Genomic DNA, 26,036 nt, shown 5'->3' on the forward strand with positions numbered 1-26,036 from the left:
CGCTATAAATGAATTATTTTTTATACATAAATAATCAATATTTTTAGAAAATATTTATTATGGAGACCGAAGAAATGTGATGTGCCTTATAGGAGATAAAAAAGAAATATTTAAATATAATTTTTACTTGCAGTATTATCTACTTAATGTATTAACATCTTTCTCATTAGAACAAAATATTTTTATACAATTTGGAAGTAATTTCATTCGAACTGCCATTAAATCGAATTCCTCGTTATCGATATAAAATACTCGTTCATCAATCTGTAAAAAAGTATACGTTATGAATAAGATGTTTTTATAATACATTGAAAGTACAACAAAACTGAAATTAGAAATCATAAATTTTAGTAAAAACAAAACAAAACTATTTACCTTTTCAGGGTACAATTCAATGTCTTTTGCTTCAAACGAGGAATTTATTAAGGTTCTATTTCCATTTATTCTTTTCCAACCTTCGCTAACGAATGACATATAATCTACATCTTTCGGACCTACAAATGTACATCATATTAAATAATACTATATAATAATTTTGTTACCATGTTAAGTGCCAAACTTATTTTCCTTAGCTTTCAATCAATTTAGGCCAAAATGATCTGTCAGCCATAAAAAAATATAAAAATGTTGGCTATTGGAAACTGACCAATTGCCTGGATGGACAGTCTAACTGCTAGTTCATAGGGATCAGCATATAGCATTTAACATGTTAAATAATTTATTTACTATTGTTTTATATTACCTAATAGAACTTTTAACGAAGAATGGTTTTGATGTTCAGCATCATCTAGAGATGAGGTTTTTATATACAAGTCAGTTGTTGAAATAGGAACTTCATATGAAACGTTACAATTTTCATTCGTAATTTTACTATAGTCGATTACCTTTCCTGAAATAAATTAAAAAATATGTATATACAGATCCAATATGCTTAGTGTAAAGAACACATTACGATAATTAATTTTCTCTTATATACTATTGTTAATTTTTATCCTGATAAATTGTGATAAGTGTATTACTGGGATTCGTAGGAACGTTTATTTGAATTTAGCATTGATCGAGTTATGTTTACCTGACGCTAATATTGTTTTCCTAGGCAAAAATGCATGCCACCACCTTTTATTTGTATGTAAAGATTGATCAATATTTGTATTTGCATAGCATTGAGAACAACCCGCACAAGGTTTAGTATATTTCAATAACCCGTTACAATTCCAGTTTAAGTTATTTTTGTAACCATTAAATATGTAAGTTGCATATCTATAATAAGATTTTAAAGTTAATGTAAATCAATGGAAACAAAAAATATTACTTTAAAGTGTGAATCATACTTTCTTAAATTTTTTCCAAGCCAATATTTATTTCTTCGTGCATATGCATCTTGCCAGGCACCCCATTCTATTGTTCCAGCTGCATAGACCGGTTTTAATTCATTTTCAGAATCTTCCTTGAATATCGATATAATAGAAATGAATAAATTTTATAAATGTAAATTGTGTGAATATGAGAGTGAGTGATAAAGATAAAATTTCAATAGTTATTAGGATATCATAATCTGTGTTCAATTTTTAGCTGCAAAATTGAATAAATCTATTCTCTTATAACTTACTTTAAGCGGATAAACTTCAATAATATCTATGAACTTTTGGTTGCCTTTTATAACAGCCATTGTAGCTTCTGTCATCTCACGTATTTCAAGTAAATTATTAAAGCGCAAAGAATTTAAAGCATGGGAAACAGTATTTGTTTCTCCCAGTGGTAAGACACCGATTGGGCATTGTTTCACAGAATGAAAATTATTTTTGTATCTTCTCATCAAACCGGTTATAACATCAGATAAAGTACCGTCTCCTCCTGCCACAATTATAGCATCGGTTAGAATGTCTAAATTTTCTACTATACTACGGGTATGACTTGTTGATTCAGTTTGTACAACTGTTACTGCAATTCCAGCTAAATGTAACAATGGCTCGCAATAATTCTCGAATAACTTTTTTGCTTTCCTGAAAATTAATAAATCAATGTATTAGAAATGACTTTTTAGGATGCAGTAGTAGTTTTATGTTCTCAACTTAAACCTGTTTTTAGCAGCAGGATTTAAAATAACTGTGACATGGCGAGGTTTTATGGTTGTGGGACAAGGTTCGTTCCCATATTTGACTACATCCTCACAATATTGTCTCATCAACATTTGAGTGCTAAAAATACAACCATTAAAAAATCATTCATTAAAATATAATTATTATATTATGAAACATTATTGAATGATTTAAATTGCTTATAATTATCAAAATATCATACTCGTATTTCTCTTTACTGTATGAAACTCCATATGATAAAACAGCAGCCCCAAATGCAGATTTTTTCCAATTATTTCTTATCGTTTTGAAAAATTTCAGTACTCTGGCCATTTTTGATTCTATGTATTAAGAAGAAAAAAGATTTCATATTATTAATAAATATAAATGTAATACACATTCATTTTCTTTATATGGATATAATGATAAATTAATTATACAACATTTTAGTGTAAATTTAATGTACTTACATGTATATTTGTCACAAAATTGTATACATTTAAAGGTAGATGGATTGAGGTTAACTTTTTACATTACGAATCGATATTTAATATTTTTTATATGTTACAATAAATTTTATTAACAATAATCAAGTATCATTGATATACGAACATTTTTCTATTCATTATATAATTAATATATATGAACTGATTTATATAAAATATATAAAATAACGTGTATGACTGACCGTAGTTTTACTTAAAGAACGCATACATAGAGACATATACTATATATATAAAGTATTAGCGTTAATATAAAAGTGAAAATTACGAAAAGATGACATTAAATTTAGATTAAATTAAATTTCAGACTAAAAAGATTGACAATAATTTATAAAGATAAATATCGCATAATAAATATATTCAATAAAATAAATATTAAAATAATTAATCAATTTCGCGCTTAATCGTTGTTTAAAAGATTGCAGCGAGCGTAGCGGCATATGGCAGAATTATATCATTGGAGCATTTCCAGCAAGTACTTTCAAAAGCTTGTAATTCATGTAGTATTCAGAAGAGGTCAGTTCAAGCGTTGAGCTCGGTCATACAATACGAAGCTGATCAAAAACGTACAGAGTTTCCAGGAGGGCGGTCGTGCCACGATCAAAGAGAAAGAGAGAGAGAACCTTTCTTCCCCCACGGTTTAACACATACAAATTTCTTGATTTGTACGACGGTATACTGGATTTCAACGCGCGTCACGAGAGAAACGTTATTCGTAATAGAATAATGTCGCGTCGTGTGATTTGACAGTGAAGGAAACAATCGAATGGGAAAAGTGCCTCGACATTTAGTGGTTCGTAATTTAAGATCTTCAGTTCTAAACAAGTATACTCCTTTTCGAATACCTCACATCTCTCCGTTAGATTTCGTTTCTTTTTTTTTTCTATCATCTCGGATTAACGACAACGACAAAGTATTTTTCAATCTTAAATCATCGACGAACAAGAATGAGAGAGATTTTTTATCGTTCCTGAAAAAAAAAGGGATAAAAAGTCTATCGTCGAAAACAGTATTCGAGACATTGATCGACAAGCGCGGTATAAACTCTTACAGGCGGTATTGGCCGGTATAGTTGATATATGTATAATATATACACACATATATATGTATTATAGGCGATTATGTTTAAAACTCGAATGAAACAGGGCATCGAAATTTATTTCCTTAAATTTCAAAATCTGATTTTTTTTTTGTTTCTAATTACATAAAATTATTCCTAATTCTTTCAGTAGGATCATTCGCGAATTCGGTTTCGCATCGAACGGAGCACCGACATTTTTGTTCTAAAATCTTATTTTTTATAACTATACAATTGATTTCTAGTTATCTTAGTAGGATCATCGTTTTAACGATCGCGTCAAAAAAAATCGAAGGAAAAGTTAATTTATTAAAAAACTTTACATGACGCGTTTCATTCCGTATAGTAAAAAAATATATAAGATTAATTATTTACAAAAGAAACGAAACATTTATACAAAAGTAAAACAACTATTTGATTAAAAATAATCGTAGAGTTACAGTTTTCTCTTTCGCGTCCCTGTCACATAACCGGTAACATCAGTGGAATTCTCTAAAGAAATCAAAAAACAACTTACCGCTCGACTAGTTTAGTTCGGGTCAGTTTTTTAACCGAGTCCTACATCATACTTATCTTTTTTTACCTTTTCCTCTCCGAGTAAGAAGGTGACCTTCAGCTGGAATGAGATACATCGAAAAGGGTAGAGAAATAAAATAATACGCGCATATATACATATATATATATATATATATATATATATGTACACACGTTTATTCATCATTAATTCGAATAGATAAATTAATTGGACGGACAAGATTCACGGTTAAGTTCGTAGAGAGCACTTGTATGAATATAAAATAGTGCAGTGATAATAGAGAGAAATTTTATTACATTTTTTGCGCACATATTAAAAATCTTTCAATCTCTTTTCATACGTCATGAACAACGAGTAGTTGTTGTCGGGTATTGTCGAGTACGTCTAACGTAAAATCGGATGCATTTGACGGTTAAAATGGATTCGACGTGCATTTATAAAGAGAAAGAGAGAGAGAGAAAGAGAGAGAGAGAGAGAGAGAGAGAGAGATAGGAAAGGGGTGCGCCTTGTTCTCTTTATGTGCCATGTTCTGTTGAGAGAAGAGAAGAGAAGAGAAGAAAAGAGACGAGAAGAGGGTAGAAGGGGTAAGAGGAAGGTAGGAGGAGGGTGTTGCGGGAGGGCAAATACGAGAGTGAAGCCATCGTCGTCGTCGTCGTCGTCGTCGTCGTCGTCGGTCCATCGCTCCAGGGCGTAGCATCAAAGGCAAACGATTAACGGCGTGAGCGTTTACTAATTGCCGTCTCTTGAAAAAATCTTCTACCACCCTCTCGGTCCTCTAAAGTTGGGGTGGTTCGGTGTCCACGGATGTGCGAATTCCACGTGCCACGTCATATTAGGACCTCTTTGATCGGAGGAAGCACGTTAAAGTAGAGTAGTTCGTCACCCTTTGGTAACTTTAGAAGAAGAAGGATCTTTTTCCCCCCATGTCTGGTAGGATAGTAAACAGGATATGTTTACTCCTAAACGTTTATTTAAAAGGTTTCTTTGCTCGTTGAGTCATATTTCGGATTAGGGTAATGAGGAGACGAAATTGAACGGAAAATCTATAAAGATATTTTTCTTTTGAATATTATATTTTAAGAATAGACGAGAGATAATATAAGATCGTTCTATCTTTTTCTTTCTTTTCTTTTCTTTTTTTTTTCTTGTCTTCATTTATATAGATATCATTTGACCGGTCTGATTTGAAAATTACGTTCGTATGTGGTTTCGGAGAAGCGCGCAGTTGTACTCGAACGGACACGCTCCAATCGATTTTCCCTGCTTCTACTACCGCTGTGCTGACTGCACGGGCACACGCACCAAATGGTGCTGGAGTTTCCCCCTTATGGTTAGTTCGCGACAATCTCGCTTATTCTTTGATTCTCTATATTTTATTTTTTTTGTCATTTTTATTTTTGATTAGATTCGACACGAGAGAAAGAGAGAGAGAAGGAGAAACATTCTCGCGTGAAATTCCTTTCGGAATGTTCTTCTTGTTTCGTATACAGACGTAGTATATACACCACCCACTTATCGTTAGACCTGTGTGTTTTCTCGTGATAGATATATAACGGTGAGGATTAAAAAGTCCTTTAAAAAAATCAACGAAACTATTCATTCTATTTATTTGTTCTTTGCTTTTCCTTGACCAATAGCTTAATATCAAACGTGAGATATAGAGAATGTACTATGCAAGTGGCTCGTGAACGTTCTCCGGGTACAACACTTGGTCGTATACCGTTATGTCGACCGTATCGCGTATCTGGCTACCTAAAAATAGAGCCCCCGGAAGAACAACGAAAGTAATTTGGACGGGAGCTCTCTCTCTCTCTCTCTCTATCTCTCCCTCTCTCTTTCTCTCTCTTTCTCCCTCTCCTTCTCTCTTTATCTTTCTCTCGAATATATATACGTCTAGTATAGTTCCCTGAAAATCTTCGATCGGGAAGACTCACTCGTCTCCTTCGATCGATCGTACGTTCGTTCGTTTGTACGAGCACCTGGCGAAAAGATAACATGGAGTAGTTCCCATTTCCGCCGTTGCAAGCAAGCGCACGCATATCACATGAGATTTCGAAAATGACCGAGTTTTATTGGTAAAAAAGAAAAAAAAAAATTTGACGTTATTCCCTTGATTTCGTCCCGAATACCTATCCCCCCCACCCCACCCCCCGTGGTATTCAAATTGGAGAGATGCCGAGGTAGAGAAAAGTGCCGGAGGGTTCTTCCTAAGTAACGCGAAGATTTTCCTCCTCGGGGGCAATTTTCCCATCGTTCATGGTGTGCATTCATTCATTCTTAGCAAATATCCGGATTTTGGATAGTCGAGAGAGACAGAAGAAATTAATTCTTCGTTGAACGAAAGGGGTACGAGAAAGAAGACAAGGACGTCGTGGTGCGAAAGAAAGAGAACGAAAGAGATAGAGAGAGAGGGAGAGAGGGAGAGAGAAAAGAGGAAAATAGGAAAGAAGAAGAAGGAAGGAAAAAGGAAAAAGAAATAAGCTCGTGACCGAGCTCGAAGAGATGACGGGGGAGGAGGGGAAAGGTGGCGGTGGCGCCGGTGGGAATACGAACGGTAATGCGACCGATAATGTGAACAATGTTAACGCTAACATCAATGCAAATGTCAATGTCAACATCAACGCGAACACGAATGTCGTTCACCAAAATGGCGGAACGGAGAAGGCGCCGGTTGTCGGTGGTACCAACGTTGAGACATTGCCGCGTGCTGGAAAACAGGTAAGATGATTATTATTATTATTGTTATTTATAATTATTGCATTGATTTCGAAAGATCAATTGAAAATATCATTTTCTCTTTCGTCATTTATTGTTTCGTAAATTTTGTTCATCTTTTTTTTTTTGAATGTTTTCAAAAAATAAGGCCGATCTATCGATATTATTGTCTTCGAATAATTTGGTTTCGAGGACTAGACACGGCATATAGTTACTTCAGTTTTAAAGGAGTAAAACTCTTTTAGTTTTTTAGTTTTTTTATTTTTTTTTTATTTTTGAACATGTACCCAGACAAGAGAGAGAGAAATGTCCGATCACGTTTTTTTTTAGTCTTCTCTTACGTACCTCAGATCGTTACTTTGCGCAGTGGCATGTAAAGCGACCATTAAGACGAATAGACTGTTGTTGCTTCGTAAAAGGTCACGGTTACCGTGGGCCGCAGACCATTACTATAATAGTAAGCACGATGGTGTACACGCGTGTTTATTTCGATTTGGACTTTGATACTGCTTGTTTCGTAGATATTTTTATTCTTGTTTTATTTTCAATACGCTCGACAAAAATGCAAGGAACGTGAAATTGGTGAAACGAATGCGCGGACTTTCGTAAAAATCAATTTAAAAAAATAATGATAAGTTTTAATGATTATTACGACAGAAAATCGGGACACGCGAGTAATCAAAAATACTTGAGTTAGAAATTCGAAAAATATCTTATCGTTGGAATCACTGCTCGAATTAAAGTGACACTCGTTATTATTGAATTTCTTCGAGGAATAAATAAACTGCATACTCGTTCAAAACATATCGCACCTATAGGGCTTCGTTTACTCGTATCATCCTACTACTTGCTATTTGTTATTGTGTTTCACATATTGCATCGTTTATCCGTTCTCTTTGTGTGCGTGTGTTTACGTCTCGTTATAGACTCACGAATGATTACATCATGGATCAAATCGTATTTCCACGTAAATCTACCACGAGTTTTCAGATCACGAACATTACTGTTTAATTAATCTAACCGAACGCGTAATATCCGCGTCTAACTTAAGATAAACTTATTTTAGATTTATTTTTCGGATAAAAACTTCACCGTCGATCCATTCGATCAAATATAAAATGTTAATCTGAAAATATTTCGAGTATAAAAGGGTTGGTTGAAAAGTTTTGAGCCTCGAGAGACAACAACAACAAAATTTTTATATTAATATTAAAATGCAAACGAATTCGACAGAAAAATGTTTTCATGCAAGACTAAACAATTTTTAATTTAGCGCAACGTATTATGAATATTTTATTTTATGAAGAACAACAAAAAATTTGGTTCGGTTTGTAATTCAATTGGTTTATCATATACGAAAGTAGACCGTGGGTCAATTTAAAATCGTTTTTATGCTTGGTTTAGCTTTTATTTCTTATATCCCTATAATATAAAAGAAAAGAGAAAATAAAATCGGTGAGCTTTGAAGAGTCATCTGAGCCATATGTTACGTAGGCATATTGTGTGGTAGCAAGAAATGCCTGAAGGGCCGACTCGTACGGGTCGTTCCCCCTTTCTACTATCCTTATCGTTCACCCTTTAAACGTTCTCAAGACCATAGATAGGTAAAGTGCTATCTCAAGGAATAAATAGCAACGTAGACATGAAATTTATACGTGCTCTCTTGATCTATAATAATAATAGTAATAACGTTATTACAATAAACTTTTGGTTATGAGTATTTTCCTTGACATTTTGAGATATTGTTCTCAACGTATAAAATAAATGCGTTAATCGATTCTCTTAATCGAGTTTAAACGCGTGCCGCGGATATGATATCATGGCGACACTTGAAATTGGGCCTTTAATAAAATTAACAAAGAACATGACAGTCCTTCCAAGTATAATAAGGGGGATGATGACGAATATAGGTGACCCCAAATCGAAAGAAACGAACGGAAAGAATGATCATTAATTTTTGTGAGATTAAGAAGAAGAAGAAGAATAAGGATCAACGCAATTTCGTCCTAATTCATTTTTTAGGTCGTGATTATGTGCTGCCCACCGTGTGACACGTCAGTTCATAGAAGGCGATGAAAGTACACTCTTGATGATGAGTACTGCTGACTCGTGTGTTACGTGCCGCCGTTCTTAATCAGACGTTGTGCTAAGCTAACAGCTGCCTTATTATATTCACGATGAGATATCTCTGGAATGTCTTTTTCTTTCTCTTAGAAATTAGTTCATAAATTCTCACGAAGAACTTTTTATATATATATATTTTTTTTTCCATGGGAAATAAAAAAATGGGGGAATTTAAATGAAAGGGATATTATTTACATATTTCATTGTGAATTTTTTCATTTGAATTTTAATATACCGAAATGTTTCATTCTTTTGTAAATACTTTTCGAACGAAAAGGGAGAGGGGAGAGAGAGAGAGAGAAAGATAGAAAGAAGATCTTGTTTTGGATTTAATACCTTCCGGCAGAGATTCCACGATATTATTGTAAACGCGAGCGAACTTTTGTTCAGAAGTTTATGCATTGAAAAACTTTTTTCGGTAACAATTGGATGAAAAAATTACGTTTTATGTGCGCATAGGACTAACAGATATCGGCTTTGGATCCTATTTTCTATTCGTTCATTTTCAACCGGACGGAACTGGGTTGTGAAATCGCATTTTAGAGAGAGAGAGAGAGAGAGTGAGTGAGAGAAGGGAAGAGAGAAGAGGACGTACACGTGCACGTTACATAGTATTTCATATATATGTTTAGTGTGAATGCATAGGTGTGTAAAATACATGTATGTATGAATGTACGTAAACATGTATATTTTTATGATGTATCTATGTATATATGTGGATACAGATAACCACCCCTTTTCGTGTCGGCGTAAAAGTAAAGACTGAAAATAAATGTATTTGCGTGTGCACACGTTCGTCTGGTAATGGCGCCATCGGCAAAGCGGAAAAGCACACAACACGGCTTTGCATGTCGAACGAACGAACGAACGGATGAGCTTTTCGCTTTAACGAGTGAACTTCTTTTCCTTTTTTTTTTCTTTGAAATAATTGTCAAAAAGAAGTCAACGGATTTTTTCCTTTGAAAAAGATTATTTCGTTTCGGTAACGCGAATTTCATCAACAAAAAATTTCGTTTTTCGTTTATACATAGATCGGTAAAATATCATTATTATATGTATTATTTGAAATGTCATAGAAAAAGCGCATAATATACGTATAAATATTTTATTTATACGTTGGATAGAGGAAAATAAAAATTATCTTCGTAAGTTTTACTTGAAATTTGGCGAGCTATTCTTTTGATAGATACTTACGCACGGTCGACGATATAGGAAATGTGATTGACCCAGTTCAATAAAGTCCGATAAAACGCTGTTGCCGTTAAAAGCTTTGTGTACGGTTGACCCCGTTCATCGAACGTTACTAGGATAAATCGAGATATAGTTTTATTATTATCTTATATCTCTTGCGACCTTGTGAATTCGATGATAGTATCATGATAATTCGATATTCTTTTATTTTTCTTTTTTCTGTTTTTTTTTTAAGTGAAACTTTTTGGGAGGCGGTAAAGATAATATTTTATGAAATTACGTTAAGAGAGAGGGAGCATAAAGGTAGGGAGAAAGAGAGAGAGAGAGATAAAACCCTCAGTCGATCGACAGTTGAATGAGATTATGGAAGGTTCTAATGTTAGTTGTGGTGAGTGTGTGTTTATATATCAGAATCAGTTTAATACCCGTTAAAGTAAGAATAATATATAAAGTATGTTTGTTTAACAATTACATATATATACTTCAAATAAACACAATTTCAATTTGATATTTTATTAGATGAAAATTTTCAACTTAAAGTTGAAACATAATATTGATAATAAATCGGTATAATAATCAATACTTACATATATAGCAGTTGGGTTAAATAGTTTTGTGCTTAACATAGAAATCATTTATTTATATTTTTCGACATAATCTTAAAATTATTCAACTTATTTTCTCGTAAAGAATAGATCGTTCGAAAAGTAATTTCATTTTTGTAATAGTAAATAACAGACACGTTTCTTTTTATATTTCATATCAACAACTTCGTTTAGAGAGATTTTTGTTTTATATTACACATTATTTAAATACTCGATGAAATTGAGAAATTACGAACAACCTAATATATTAGATGACATTTTTGTTTTAAATTTTATGACGTTTATCGATTAGCATTTGACTTATTTTTGTATTTTGAATCCATCATCGGTATCATTTGAACAACGGAAACCGATATTTCAGCTTTACATTGCAACCGCGTAGAGTTCCCTTTACACATATACATACCACAATGTGTAGAATTACGCTCACGAACGTGTATAACCGACACGAGGGATCGACCCCCTTTTGCATTGTCAATATCTCTCCTCTCTTTACCCGTTACAGTCCTTTCGACCTGCTAACCCGACTGCCGACGACTCCCCTTCTTGAGTCTTTAACAGCTAAACCAAGGTTCATAGCACCCCAATGTCGTTTAATTTAGGCAAACGTAGAGGACTACTCTACGTCGAGAATTAAATTGGTCCTTCGAAGTGGTCTCTCTCTTTCTCTCTCTTTCTGCATTCCGAAGCTTTACATACTTTTATTCTCAAGTGCCGTTAGACTTTGAGAGATCTTTTTTTCCTACTTCAAATTCGTTTATCTTTTCAATCGCATTTAGAATCAATGCCTCCTTTTAATTCTTTTTCTCTTTTTTTTCTTTTTTATCTTATCGAATATAGAGTTATATGCATGCACATGTATAATTAAAAAGCAAACAAGTAAGCGAGTTAAAATTATAAATAGTTATCGTCAAAATATTATTATTCTCCTACAGAGTTTGTGCACGTATTTATTCAAAAATGATAAAAAGAAAGACACCATTTAAAAAGATGAATCCTATTTGCTTCGAATAAAATGTCGTATGGGTTTAGTGTAGTAGTCGTTCGTTCGTTTGTAAGATGCGCGCTCTTGTGTGCGTACAATTACAGTAGTGTTGTGAATCGTACCTCTTTTCATTATGAAAGCACTTTTTAAAAGATACACGCGAATAAATTAAGGACACGTCCGTGATATTTCGTACGTGGGTATGATTCTATGACATTTTGATTTAACTGTTCTTTCATATAATATGATGACGTAATCGTATTCTTGAAGAGACGAGTATTGAATATTTTTCGGATAATATTCTTTCAAACATAAATATATGGATGTATAAATATACGAGAAAATTAATTTAATCGATGAAACAAAAAATACATCCGTTGTACCAGCAGAGAGAAAAAAGTCGTGATATATTCGAATAAAAAATAACATAAAAGAAGAAGAAGAAAGTAAACTTGACACGATCGTTTATATTATCAATAAAAAGAATCGAGACGTTAAAAGCTTCTATCTGAATTTAAATAACAAAGTTACCTGTTGTTGCATCGAATGCAAATCTTTATCTGTTAGAATAAAATATAAGTTGTCATGAATTGACACCGAAAAGTAGTGGGGTTCGGGTAACTAAATAAACAAACGGATATAAGAAGGGAAGGTAAGAAATAAATAAATAAATAAATAAAGAATAAAAGAAAGATGGTAAAACGAGAAACAGAGTGATGTCTGTGGGGAAGGAATGAGGGGGAGGTTTGGTGCAATAGCGCTGCCGCGTTCGTATCGACCCGAAGCTTGAGACTCCATCTTGCTTGTCCTACATATAGCTATGTATATGTACGTAGATACGTACATGTACATGTATCTATTACTCACCTACCTATGTAAAAAGTCCTGCCCTACCTTCATCTGTTCTGCTCTGTTTCCGCAATTTTTACCTTCTCCCTGTTCCTTACTTTAACGTTCTCCGCAAATATCTTCTTTTAATACATCTTTTCGATTATTCGCATTTCAGTATTTACTCGACTAATAACTTTGAATTTATGTATGTATTTATGTATGTACGTTGTTAGTTTATCCACGACATTATACTCGAGTAAAATGTTAAAGTCAAATTAATCATTGTACGTAATCTTTTAGAAATATTCTTTTCTTTTTTTTTTCCTAATTATATATTGTAATTATTCTTCATTTGAATTTGTTCACCAAGAGAATGAAATAATGTACAATAATAATACCTTCCAATGCGTTCCCTTTTTTTTATTCTCTCGAATTTTTTTGTATCGCGTGTTTCTCGTGTCACATTCGTAATATGTATATATATTTTTTTTTCTTTATACGTAGAGATTATCATTTTATTAGCGTGATCTTTATATTTAATCGTAGCTGACAATTTACATCAATTTAATATACTTTCTTTTTAACGCGTAGCAAGTTATAATGGTAATGGATTAAAAAATCGTTGTTATTTTTCTTTTCTCTCTCTTTTTTTTGTTTTTTTTTTTTTTTTTATAAGTTGATTACAATTTAAAAGTTGTATTTGTAATATCAATTTTACGAATGTTGCGATTATACGTTGAAAAATCGAAGATATTTGTGAAAATAACGTACGCGATTGAAAACCATGTATATATTGTTTTGTTGAATTTATTTCAATACACCACGATCAACATTTTTTCATTTTATTGTTCAGTTTTTTAATAGACTCCTTCGTATACAACAACACGAGGATTAGGTATGCGCATGCTTGGTGATAATCATGAATTTAGTTCAGTTACTAACCTAGTTACATTCCTGGAAATTTATAAAATATGTAGAACAATTGCTTTTTTATTATTTCTTCTCGAAAGATAAATTCCTTCACGAAACGAATGAATAAGTACCGAGGTATTGCTTAATCGTTCTCTGCAACCCCTTTATACCTTAACCCTATTCCTGTTTCTTGATATAGCTCATTCTTAATTTCGTTCTTTGAATTCTACAACAAAAATTTACATAACATTTCAAAGAGATGACTTCTCGCAACTAACGAGAATACCTTCTCTCTCTCTCTCTCTCTCTCTCTCTCTCTCTCTCTCTCTTTCTCTCTTTTAATAAGGTATTACGTCAGAGATATTATTTATTAACCGATTATTTGAAATGGAAATAAGAGAATTAAAATAAAACAAAATACAAAAAATAGAAGAAAATATAGAATATTAGAAAAAGGATGTGGATCGGTTGTGAGCGTATTGCAAAGAGTTATCTCGTGTTTTTGCGGTTTATTAGGGAAAAATAAAAATTGTAATGCGAGCAGTGTCATGAGAAAGTCGTGAAAGCTACTATGAAATACCAAGGAGACTATTATAAATAAATTCTCAAAAGTCGTGTTCTCTGTTTTCTTCTTTTTCACTTTCTCTCTATCTATCTATTTTTCTCTTTCTCTCCCTTTTTCTTTCTTGCTCGCATTCGTGACAACCGCGACCTCGACCCTTTCAACTTTGCTCTTCATCGGCCCCCTCGGTAATAAATGTAACTCTCCTACTTCTTCTTTCCTCCAGCATCTCTTCTTCCTCGTACATTTAATTAAGACTCAATGAAAAGGACGTGTCGAAGATGATTGCTATCTATCGAAAAGCGATAATATACTACTTTAGTCTAACGATACAAAATAAACATCAAAATATATTTCGAGAAGGACGAGAATAATTGCTAAATAATTTCATTCAAATTTTAATAGTCTAATCAAAGATCTACATATATTTCATTTTATATCTCATTTGATGTGAAAAAAAAAAACAAAAAAAAACATGTAAAGTGGTAGATTAAATTGAATTCGTGTTCTCATTGACATTGATGATGCATCTCCCCATTGTTTTACCTTAACCTTGAATATCGTATGATTAACACCCCGTGATTCATAACTATATAGTAGATTTTGGACGTATCTGATTGTTGCAATAAAGCGTTTCTAAAATAGAAGACGTAACAGTTTTCATCTTGAACGATACAATTAGAAGTTGACTTGGAACGTGATATATCCGATGCAAGTGGTTCAAAGTTCAACCGTTTGACACTGGCATTTTAAACACCATTTGTTAAAGTCTCTCGAAGCATAGCGATGCATCGGCTATTATTTTTCTTTTTGGATAAACGAATAACTAACGTAAGTCAAAGTTAAAGAAAGAGGATATCGTTAGAACATTACTGGCTTGTATAAAATTCTCGATGAATTTTGGCGTACGAAGTAGTACAAAATTTAAAATATATACGACATTATGCCATATTATAAGAAGTGTGAATCACGTTTCGGTTTTCGTTGCATGCGATCATTTCTGAAAATTAGAACGCCGGAGGACGATCGGATAATAATTTGTCGACTCGCGTCCTAATTTTCTTCTCTAGTTGCCTTGAACTTTTGAATTTAATAAAAGGATCGATCAGAGTAAAAGAGAGAAAGAGAAAAATAAAAAGAAAGAAAGAAAGAGAGAGAGAGAGAGAGAGAGAGTTATTATTTTTACTGCAATTATGTTGTTTGTCGTTATAATTGAAAAAGAAAGATAGTGTAAAAAAAAGATGATGACATACGTTGTCACCGATCTATTCACGTTGTCGTCTCTCTCTCTCTCTCTCTATCTATCTCTCTCTTTCTTCCCTTAATGAAAATAAACGATCTCGAGGATGATGCTGTACAACATCCGGTCGATATTTTTCAACTGGCAATCGTAAGTAACTCAACCGTGTCACTCTCATGGTTGGTATCATTCGTATCTATGAATGGCTCGATGAAAGAAGAAGAAGAAGAAGGAAATGTTGAATGACGGATGTACTTTTATCAGATAGGATGTGTAACATCGACGAAACGTCGATTCCCTTAACTAACTATCGATCGATGATCGTGTATACAAGATAGCTGTCTTCTTTTTTCATATTTTTCATCGTCAAGAACGATACTTGGCCCGGTTTCAAAACTATTTAACCTTCCTGCGTTCTTTAATTTCGATATGCGTCGAAAATTCAAAAGAGAGAGAGAGAGAGAGAGGTAGAGGGAGTTAAAAATAGTTCAAGTATTATATCCGGAGTTATAGAAAAACAGAGAGACGCATATTTTTCTTCTAACGATCGTACAGTTCCGACAACGAGCGTATCTATCTGTCCATTTAAATATAAAACATGACTTTGTAAATTTAAGATGAGAGTATGGAAGAAAATTAAAAAGAAAAATATATATATATATATATATATATAATTAATAGAATTGAGAACAAACAAATGTTTTTTTTTTTTAATAACAAAATCTTCCTATACCCATTTTACAATCTATCTATCTATCTCTCTCTTTCTCTTTTTTTTCTATTTTATTTTTTCTTTGATTTAATTAATAAATTATACNTATATATATATATATATATATATATATATACCGAAGTATATCAGTTTTTTAACATCTAGTGAGATGATGGGATGTACTTTCTCGAAGAATTGTACTTTTGGAGATAGGAATTTGGGGGGGGGGGGAATCGCCGAATAAAACTTTTCCTTTCATTTTTCTTTTTCTTTTTAATCGTTGAGAGAGGAGAACACGTGATGTTGGGAATCGACTTCTAGTTTTCTTTTTCTTTTTTTTTTGTCAACCTCGAACTACCTATGCGTGTAGTAAGAGCGAGAACGCATATACGGTTATGCCGTCACCCTCGACGAGCGAGGCCAAACAAGATGGCCGTAAAAACCTGTACTTTCGATCCAGTCAGCACCTGATGACCTCACACTTATAACGCGGGACGTGATGTCATTCGTCGTTTGTAATTTATTGTGATTATGTAACATTGGCTTAGTGCATAGTTAACTTGGGCTGATCATAGAGAGACGACTGAGATGAATAGATGGATAGATAGATAGATAAATAGATAGATAGATAGGTAGGGAGAGTAAAGGACATAGGATGGGGACAAAGTGGTAGAGAGAGAAAAAAAATAAGAGAGAGAACTTTAATGACACAAGAGAGGATAAAAATCAATTGAAATTCTTTGATATTCGTTTTTTTTGTGGCAAAAACAAGATTTTTTTCTTTTCGTTTTTTACTTTGAATTGCAACGTTTTCTTTTAATAACACATATACTTTTAATAATCAAATGACTCTTTTCTTGTGTGTGTGTGTGTAACATTCCTCTGGTTTCTGTTTACGTAGTTTAAACGCTAGGAGGAAAATATATCTATTTTTACATTAGAGATTAAGCATAAACATCGTTTATGATCAGATCCCATATTGATTTTATTATTTCAACGATTAATACGGATTTGCCATGATTGATAAATATTGTTGACAGGATAATTGCGTGCTTTTATCTTCAATGCGATTGATAGAAAATTAGTAAAATACTATCGGAAGGTAATCGGTCAAGTTCGAGGAGGTACGTTCGTGGGAAGTAATTTTTCTTCCCTTCTGTAGGACTCGCGGGAACCTTCGGTCGAAAGGATTCCCAGCGAGATAGATCTAATTAGAAGTTAAGAAGAGCAGTAGTACGGCTCGATGCTTCTTTGATTTCAGGGTTATAAGGAGGAACGGGGCCGTTCAGATCGTGCGATTTATATTTACTTGTATAATTGTATGCATACGTATTTGGAATGACGTATTGTAAACGTATAACACGTTTTCATATTATTTTTTATTATTATCTTGAAGATTAAAATTTTGTATTTTTATTTTTGAACTTTGTCGTATATCTGCTATATTATATAAACTTTTTCTTTAAATCTATTTATATAAAATAAAATGTTTGATTCACGATAATATAAGTAAAGTTTCATAAGATTCATACAAAATGCATAATAATAATATTAATAATAATAATAATAATACGGAAAGAGGTCAGGGTCTTCCGGTCAGTCTCAAATTAAAAATGTTTCCTCGTAGTAGGATCTTTCACGAGTCGTACCCGTGGGTCTCGTTAACTCATAAAAAACATCAGAGAGATCAACTCTTCTCGGCCATGGCCTAGTCACTGACTGTTCGATGAAAATCAACATTAATCACGTCTCGCCAAGAAAAGACTCGATATTTAACGTCACGATATCTCAGCTCTTAGTCTGGGCAGGTAGTAGTTGTAGTAGTAAGTGTAGAGCTCCGTTCCTGGAGGCATTTGGAAACGGTCAAGGCCCTTTCGAGGATCCTACACGTATGTGAAGCTTGCGCTTACTCCTACGCATGTATGTGACCCGTACATAACCGCATATTTGTGTGCGTATACATTGAAATATGGCGTCTACCCACACCGGAGAATGAACACGCCTACACGCGTAAAAGACTTTGTTACTTTCCGGTTTGTGCTGCGCGCGTGTATTTTGCATTCCATGCCTTGTCGGATGGTTATCTTGAAATTTTAATTAGTTTAAATTACATTATATTCGATTTTATTTTCAAAATCTACATAGTTTCCTATCGGCGTTCCTTGCAATTTTATTCTTTCGGGACGGTTTATTTTTTTGTTTTTTTTTTATTTTAAAGTTTCGACGAAAAGGATTAAATATTTTCCAATGAAAATTATCCGACATTTGTTCTTTGGTGTACGGTCATCGTTCGTGGTTCACGCTTCGAAGCCGACGTTAGTCCTCTCCCCGATCTTTCCTTTTTTTTTTTTTTACTCTTTCGTTATTTTGTTTTTTTTCTTTCTTTTTTTTTTTTTTCTTTCTTTTTCTTTCTTTCCACTACTTTTATTATATCCTACGACTATAATTGTTCCGTTGCATGTCTCTTATTGTTCTTCTTATTTCTCTACTACTTCGCGAAGTCAACGAACTCAACCTCGTTCTTTCATATTGTCACATTAATTGTTCTCGTCTATTATATTACTTCCGTCAGACTATACGTCTTCCTTTTGCGTCTCGATCGATCAATCGATCGATCACCTGTCCGAACATTGATATCCTTGGTAAAGATTCATTAGTATTTTGCTACCTTTAGCTATTTATACATTTACTGTCATAGAATGGGAACGTCAAGGAAAGATTGTATTAAGAAAAATGATAATAAATCGTTGATATTTCATAAATAAAATGTAATTATATTTTTAAATCGATGATGTAATTACAAAAAAAGAAAAAAAAACCCAAATACAAAATTCGATAATCTATCACGAAAAATATGGGAAAAAGTATTCTCACATACAACTTATTCGAGGGTACTGAATTTGTTCAGCGACTGGAACGCCAAGCCAGGTCTACGTACGTACACATTCTGTGACTATAGTAGTCAGTTTTGTGCAGGTTGTATCTATAGTTAGCTTGGTACATAGCCAGAAATTGCAGGAAGGTCCGGAGGTATTGCACTTGTTGCCGTTTACTTCCTTTTTACTAATCTATGGTAGTCGCCAAAACGACTAAAAACATTTAAGATAAGACATTCTTCTACTTATTTGATATTTAAAAATATAAATATGATAATTCAATATATTAGATGGTAGATATCATTAATTTATTATGAAAGAATATTTTATTCATATATATTATGTGAATATCATATACATATATATATATATATATATATATTATATTTATATTCAAATTGATTCAAAGATTCAAATTGAATATTTTATCAATTGGTATCGTTAGATGAACTTTTTTTTACCCATGTCATATTTTTTGTATTAATTGTATTGTTAGTGACATGTTTGAAATTTTCGAAACTTTGGTAATAACCAAAGATGGTATAGTCGATCAGGTTTACAACGGTTTCTTCTTCAAGCTGGTTCGAGGACTCGTCCAGTATAACCCGAGGCATTCGACGGGATTTTAAATCTTTGATACACAGTCGAGATTCTACGAGAATCATCTACTGGTCCATGAGTTTCTTACGTTGCATCCTCGTTCCTATAGTTTGTTGTTCCTTAGTTGAGTTCTGTTCTGTTATCTTGTGTTAGTGAGATGAAGGATACTCAATAATAAGAAAAAGTTCGATGGAATTTCGATAAAAGAAACGATACTAACCGTACCAGTCATCGTCGTTGTCTTCGTTTTCGTTATTGTTTCAGTTATAAAAATTGTCCGATGTTCCGGTACGTTTAACGATCGTCTTAAGGTTTTTCGCGAAGAAATTGTCATTAAACTCTTTGCTAACATAAGCTTTGGAATTGAAGAAATAATAAGATTAATCAGAAAATAAAATAAAATATTAACGGTTCGAGATCGCGTTCTAAAGTATTGAAATGTTATTTTTAGAAAATGTTATTACATAAAATGTATACGAAAAGTTATTTAAGTGTTAATGTTATAAGGGAGAGAGATAAAAATAGCAAACTTTCCATGTGCGCGGTGGCAATTTTTCGCGAGATATAAAAATATCTTACCGTAAGCATATTTAGGTATTACAAGGGGTGGAATATGGAGTATTTGAATTCTACCACGTTTTAATTAGAACGGTTATTCGCTTTCGTGTTTATTTAGAATCTAATAATAATAATAATAATAATAAGGAAATGTAGAATTTGATAGAAAATGTCTATGGAATTTTCAACGGGATGATTTTGTGAGATCAAAGACATTTAAACGAGGAGGAGGAGGAGGAGGAGAATGAGGAGGTGGAGACTCGAATATATAATATCAAGCTCGCATAGTACTTAAAATGCGCGCATAGCTACGCTATATGATCGCATTGAGTGAGCCTAGACTCGTTCGTTGTAATAAAGAGACAGTAATGAGACCACCGCGACGATGTCTTCCACCGGTTTCTCTACTCTTTTTTAACGGTTGTTCTACCATGCCGGAGATACAACTTCGCTTCGTGGATAAAGAGTATAGAAAGAAGATGGCTAGGTGAAGAAGAAGAGGAAGAAGAAGGGCTCTAGTAAAGGGGGAAGGGTAAGGAACAAGTATAACACGAGGGAACGTCCACGTGTTGGATCTAAACGGGGTCGCTGAATTATTTAAAACCGAGCCGTCATTTATCGCGAAACACAAAAGACACTTTATCTTTGTTGCACCGATTAGAAAGAATTTCCTTCTCTCTGTTAAGGAGAATAAATCGTCTCTTTAACGTTTTATATCAAAAGAGATTTATCTCGCGAGATTTTTATTTACGACAGATTCCTTCTTTTTTTTTTCTTTTTTTCTTTTTTTATTCTCGATTCGCTCGAGACGGTACTATTGTATAATAAAGTCCATTTTTCAAAGTAATCTTTCACTTTTAGTATAAAAAATATTTACAGAAACTTGTCAAAGAAATTGCAAAGATACACAATTTACAGCATTGCATTCTCTGACATTTTCTGAACTTTACATGCTAAATTTATAACTCGATATTGTATTCTACGCGTAGACAAAAGAGTGTACTTTAATTTAATATAAGTTTCATTAAAATCTATTCACTTTTAGTATAAAAAATATTTACCAAAACTTGTCAAAGAAATAGCAAAGTTGTACAATTTATAGCATTGCAATCTCTGATATTAACACCTAAGAGAGAGAGAGAGAACAAAGAATTGATAGTTTAAGTGAATATATTCTTATTTATTTATTCGAGTTTATCGTCCTGCTAGGCCAGCTCGTGTCGAAGTAATCGGATCTGTCGTAGAGTTTCGCGGTCCTACATATACCATAAGTATAATATACATACTTACAAAAATAAACGTGTATAATATCCCTTTCTAAGTAGCCTCACGTATTTATTTCAGTTCATTTACTTCTTGTACCGCAAAAGTTAGTAATCTTTTTTTAGACATACATATATAGAATGTATGTTACAATATACGTGGCGCGGTTTCGCCATTGATGAAAAAAAAATGTGTCGCCGTTATCGACACCATACACTCCTTACTTACGTTTATACCTGATATATCATAACTCGACTTTCGTTCGTGCGATTTCGCGATGTTTGTACTTCGACTATGAAAAATAATGTTTCGTCGTTAAAAAATACGTTATCGTACGTAAGATCGCGGTGTGTTAGTTGTTTTAATTTAAGACCGTGTAAATATCAATCAATTTAAACGGTTAAATACAAATAAAAAGTCTTCTTTACTATGTCAGATAAATTCTATTTCAGTTCGTTACATCTACGTTAAAACCTAAATTATGTGGATTTATTTTATGATATTATATTATGGCGTATGTGTGTCTAAGAAGATAATATTACTAACAGGAGATTCTTCCTTTTCAGATTAAATTAACATTGACGTTATATGGTGTTACTATCACTTGTGTGTGTGTGTGTGTGTGTGTGTGTGTGTGAGAAAGAGAAAAAGAAAAAAGGAAGATCTTGATTGAAACCACCCACTTCGAATGCTATTTTTTTCTACTATACGAAATTAATAGACTGTAAATCCTAGTTGGTTTATTTCGTTAGCGTTGGCAATCACTTTATGAGGGAAGGCTTATCTTTTTTCGTAGCATAAAGCTATGAATAGGATCGATTTAAAAAATAATAAAAAATAAAACAGAGAAGTGTTGTTGATAGGATGATAAAGTCCATCGTGAAAGCTATAGAGAGAAAGTAAGATAAAACGATAGGTAGATAAAGGAGGAAGAAAGAAAGAAAGAAAGAAACTAAACTAATCGTTATAATGGTAACAGTATAGTATATACCTTTTATATTTAAGTATTTTTTATTTACATTAGAAAATAAATACGCGATTCCAAACGTATACTACTCCCTTGAAAAAGAAGAAAAAAGATTTTCAAATAAACTTTATATAATATAATGATCCTTATTTATTAACTTTATTTATTTTATTCAGTATTTTCTCTCGTCCAAAATTATAATTCTTAATGATAAGGGTTCATAGGGAACTTGGACATAAAAAGAAGTAGAACTTAATTTAAGTTAAGTTGTTAAATTAACTTAGTTAAATTAAGTTCTACTTCTTTTTATGTCCAAGTTCCCTATGAACCCTTATCATTAAGAATTTATTTATTTTCTTTTTCTTTTGTAATTTATTCTTTGTAATCACATAAAAAGAAATCTTTTGAACGGATAACTGTTTGTGTTTAAGGAAGTATAAGTAAAACGATTATTTACGATAAATATTCCGTACGTTAATTACTGCGACAGTGGATAAGGGTTATTTGCCCTGAAAAAAAAACGCGTCCAACGTACTCTAATATCGATTTATTGCTCGATAGCGTTTATGCATGCAACGCATGAACGATAATACGATGCGTTCCAGTAATACGACAGGGTATTCGTCGTTGGGTGACGCCGAAGCGTCTCGTCTCGTCTCGTCTCTTCTCCCTGTAACTCCTCTTTACTTACCTTTACTATCCAGGTGTAGTTCAGTCAGTTTATTCTCGTGTGCTTACCGTCCACATAAAGCTTATAACGTTGCTTATAAACCAGTTGCGGCTGACTAACATGCTACTTTCTCGCTTCCAGACATGTACGTTGTGTGTCGTCTTCCCTGTAAAAAAAAAAAAAAAATTATGAAAAACTTTATTCTTATATAAATATAAAACATAGAAAGTTATATAATATTTCTAACCTTACACAATGAATTGATATTTTTAATATAACGATTTTGTATTGTTATCCATAAACGTAGGGTCATTAAAAATCTCTTTATCGAATTGAAAATATTATAAATTTGTTTGTATAAAATAACTGAATCATATAGAATCATATTTTTTGTAATAAGACTATAATTGATAATTCGTAATTTTTGTCACGAAAAAATATAATAGTATTGTTGAGAATTAAACGTATATTATTAATTTGTTTCAAAGTAAATTTCCTTTGGATTTTTTTGTAAATCTTTGTTGAGAGAGCTTCCTGCAAATTTGTTTTAATATTGTTGAAATCTTTCCAACGTTTGTGCGTTAATGCTAGATCAAAAATAAGACAAGCGAAATATCTTGTTATACAAGCAGAATAAAATTATTTCAAAAAATGTATTATATATTAATTTTAGAGTTAATGTTTGAGTTAATGTTTAAATTAATACTCGTTACAGGATCACGTTACGTGCTATATAACTGTACTCCCCCACTCACTCTGTTTCCCTATTTCTTAATTTGCTCGCGCATCTTCCACCCCTCTGTCAACTCTCTCCGAACCAATCACTTTTTCGCACGCTATAATATCTTCGATCGAATCAGAATAATGTCCTCGAAGGAGTAGTTTGAGTTTTGGGAATAGGAAAAAATCACACGATGCCAAATCAGGCGAATTTAATATTTAGATGATATTGATGCTTTTTTTCTGACAATGAGTTGTATTCCTAAAATGGAAACAACATTTGTTTTCGGCCAAACTTATGTAGCGTGCGAAAAAGTGATTGGTTTGGGGGGAGTCGACAGAGGGATGGGAGATGCGCGAGCAGAGTAGAAATAAGAGAAACAGAGTGAGTGGGGGTGTACAGTTATATAGCACGTAACGTGATCATGTAACGAACAGATTTAAACATTAATTCGAACATTTACTTTAGCATTAATATATAATACATTTTTTGAAATAAATTTTTTTCTGTCTGCATACCAAAATATCTCGCTTGTCTTGTTCTTATTTTACCGTTAGCACAGAAACGTTTTTTTATTTTTTAAAAAAGAATTTTCAACTCACCTTCGTATCAAATAATTTATAATTCCGTTAACATCTCGGTATTGATTTTTTTCTTATGTTTTTATCGTCACGGTAAAGCAATTTTTGAGAAAGCATATGTTATATGCATTATTGTATTACTTTGTTATAAATAAGAGAAAAAGCTAGTCTTTATCGATCAAATGGATAGTGGTAAAATAACGAGATCAGCATCAATCGTTCGTGTAGACCGAAAGGCGCCGTATGTTCCAGTAAACTACATACACATCAGAGACTAACAACCTGCATTGTAATCGTGAAATAATGGTGGAGCATGTCGTGCGCGATTTTTTTTTTTCTCTTCACATTTTGCGCTAGAAAAATTGATAGATGTATAAGTAGGATCATACATGCATATACGTATATACACGTGGATATTTCTTTTTTTATACTATTGTAATTTCAAAGATCGATAAATTTATCTATCATACATTGTCTGTGGACTAAGCTTTGTTATTTATTATTAGGATTTATAAAGAGTATATAACATTGAGAGACGAGCTCTTTGATAATTTATCGAGTAACGAAAATACAATTCGATAAAATAGAAACGTAAAAAGGTATATGGTTAAAATGAATGTATGTACAAGTGTTTATGTTCATAGATCAAACATTTACAATTCATAGATAACATTGACAAACTTTCGTATGCACCGATATCTAAATATAAACGTGCATCACGCATTAATGCACTATAGAGAACAATAATTAGGACATTGCAAACATGTCGAAAATTATAATCAAATCGTATAGAGAGAGAGAGAGAGAGAAAGAGAATACTTTCTTTTTATTACGTTGACAATGGAAGAATACAAAGAAGGAAAAGCATTGGAATTAAAGGCACGTGAGTACATACATATGTACGAGACGTGATTTGGAGAAGATATACGGATTAAAATGTTACGTAAGGTCCCTTGATAATTTCTGTTACGAATGTTCACACGAGTACATTAGCCTAGTTAGGATGAAATTAATGAGAATTATGCAATATGTCCGACTTATCGTATTAACGCGAGTAAACCGTTCATTTAATAATTATGACGTATTAGAGAAAAAAAATATATAATCGATTGAATAAACAAATTTTTGTCATTATTTTATTTGATTATTTTCAGAGTGATCCAAGCACGTCATTTTTGAGAGCAGCTCGTGCAGGCCAACTCGAAAAGGTTTTGGAATATCTTGAATCGGGCGTGGACATTAATGCATCGAATGCTGTAAGTTTATCATTTAATTAGGTTTATTAAAAAGAAGTGCTGTATCGCATGAATTTAACATAGTCGCAATTGATCAAGATACTTGGATGACTATGTAAGGAATTATACGCGTTGATACGTACAACGAATATTTTACTTACACGGAATTTAAACAAAAACGGGAATGAATTTATTTTTTTTTTTTTTTTATACTTAGAACGGACTGAATGCTTTGCACCTGGCAGCTAAGGATGGCCACTTGGAAATTGTACGAGAACTTCTTAATCGTGGCGCAGTAGTCGATGCTGCTACTAAAAAGGGAAACACCGCATTGCACATTGCTTCTCTTGGTAAGTAAGCGTATTCCATTTGTGTGTGTTACTCTGTATACGTATAAACGAACGTACACAAATATACACGTAAAATACATGTACTCTCAGATTATATCGATTAACCCATATCTCTTTCCATACCTTAATACCGATATGGTGCAT

The 26,036-nt window shown here is 32.8% G+C and overlaps 2 protein-coding genes across 2 annotated transcripts in view; one reads left to right on the plus strand and one right to left on the minus strand.

The window, feature by feature from the left end:
- Positions 1 to 47: 47 nt before the first annotated feature.
- Positions 48 to 2,795, minus strand: LOC106785277 (acylglycerol kinase, mitochondrial). The gene is made up of 9 exons (XM_014745589.1): positions 2,549 to 2,795; positions 2,302 to 2,419; positions 2,079 to 2,198; positions 1,610 to 2,003; positions 1,332 to 1,447; positions 1,073 to 1,260; positions 743 to 889; positions 376 to 494; positions 48 to 264 (listed from the first exon to the last, which is right to left on the minus strand). Exons 2-9 carry the CDS (start codon positions 2,409 to 2,411, stop codon positions 136 to 138), a joined length of 1,323 nt encoding a protein of 440 aa, XP_014601075.1. The 5' UTR covers positions 2,412 to 2,419; positions 2,549 to 2,795; the 3' UTR covers positions 48 to 135.
- A 291-nt stretch (positions 2,796 to 3,086) lies between these two features.
- The window catches only part of LOC106785242 (nuclear anchorage protein 1-like), a 70,373-nt gene continuing 47,423 nt past the window's right edge, over positions 3,087 to 26,036 (plus strand). Inside the window, exons 1-4 of the mRNA XM_014745524.1 lie at positions 3,087 to 3,374; positions 6,476 to 6,912; positions 25,462 to 25,563; positions 25,760 to 25,892. Of these exons, the coding sequence (XP_014601010.1) occupies positions 6,697 to 6,912; positions 25,462 to 25,563; positions 25,760 to 25,892 (451 nt within the window). The 5' untranslated portion in view covers positions 3,087 to 3,374; positions 6,476 to 6,696. The remainder of the gene's footprint in view (positions 3,375 to 6,475; positions 6,913 to 25,461; positions 25,564 to 25,759; positions 25,893 to 26,036) is intronic.

The sequence above is a fragment of the Polistes canadensis genome, unplaced genomic scaffold, assembly GCF_001313835.1.
Source record: "Polistes canadensis isolate GaletaPanama2010 unplaced genomic scaffold, ASM131383v1 scaffold_47, whole genome shotgun sequence".
NCBI lineage: Eukaryota > Metazoa > Arthropoda > Insecta > Hymenoptera > Vespidae > Polistes > Polistes canadensis.

Coding starts and splice junctions, on each gene's coding strand:
- LOC106785277 (XM_014745589.1), bottom strand. CDS start 2,411: ATGGCCAGAGTACTGAAATTTTTCAAAACGATAAGAAATAATTGGAAA. Junction 2,004..2,078: donor AATCCTGCTGCTAAAAACAG/GTTTAAGTTGAG, acceptor ATTAATTTTCAG/GAAAGCAAAAAAGTTATTCG. Junction 495..742: donor TTCGTTAAAAGTTCTATTAG/GTAATATAAAAC, acceptor GTACATTTGTAG/GTCCGAAAGATGTAGATTAT.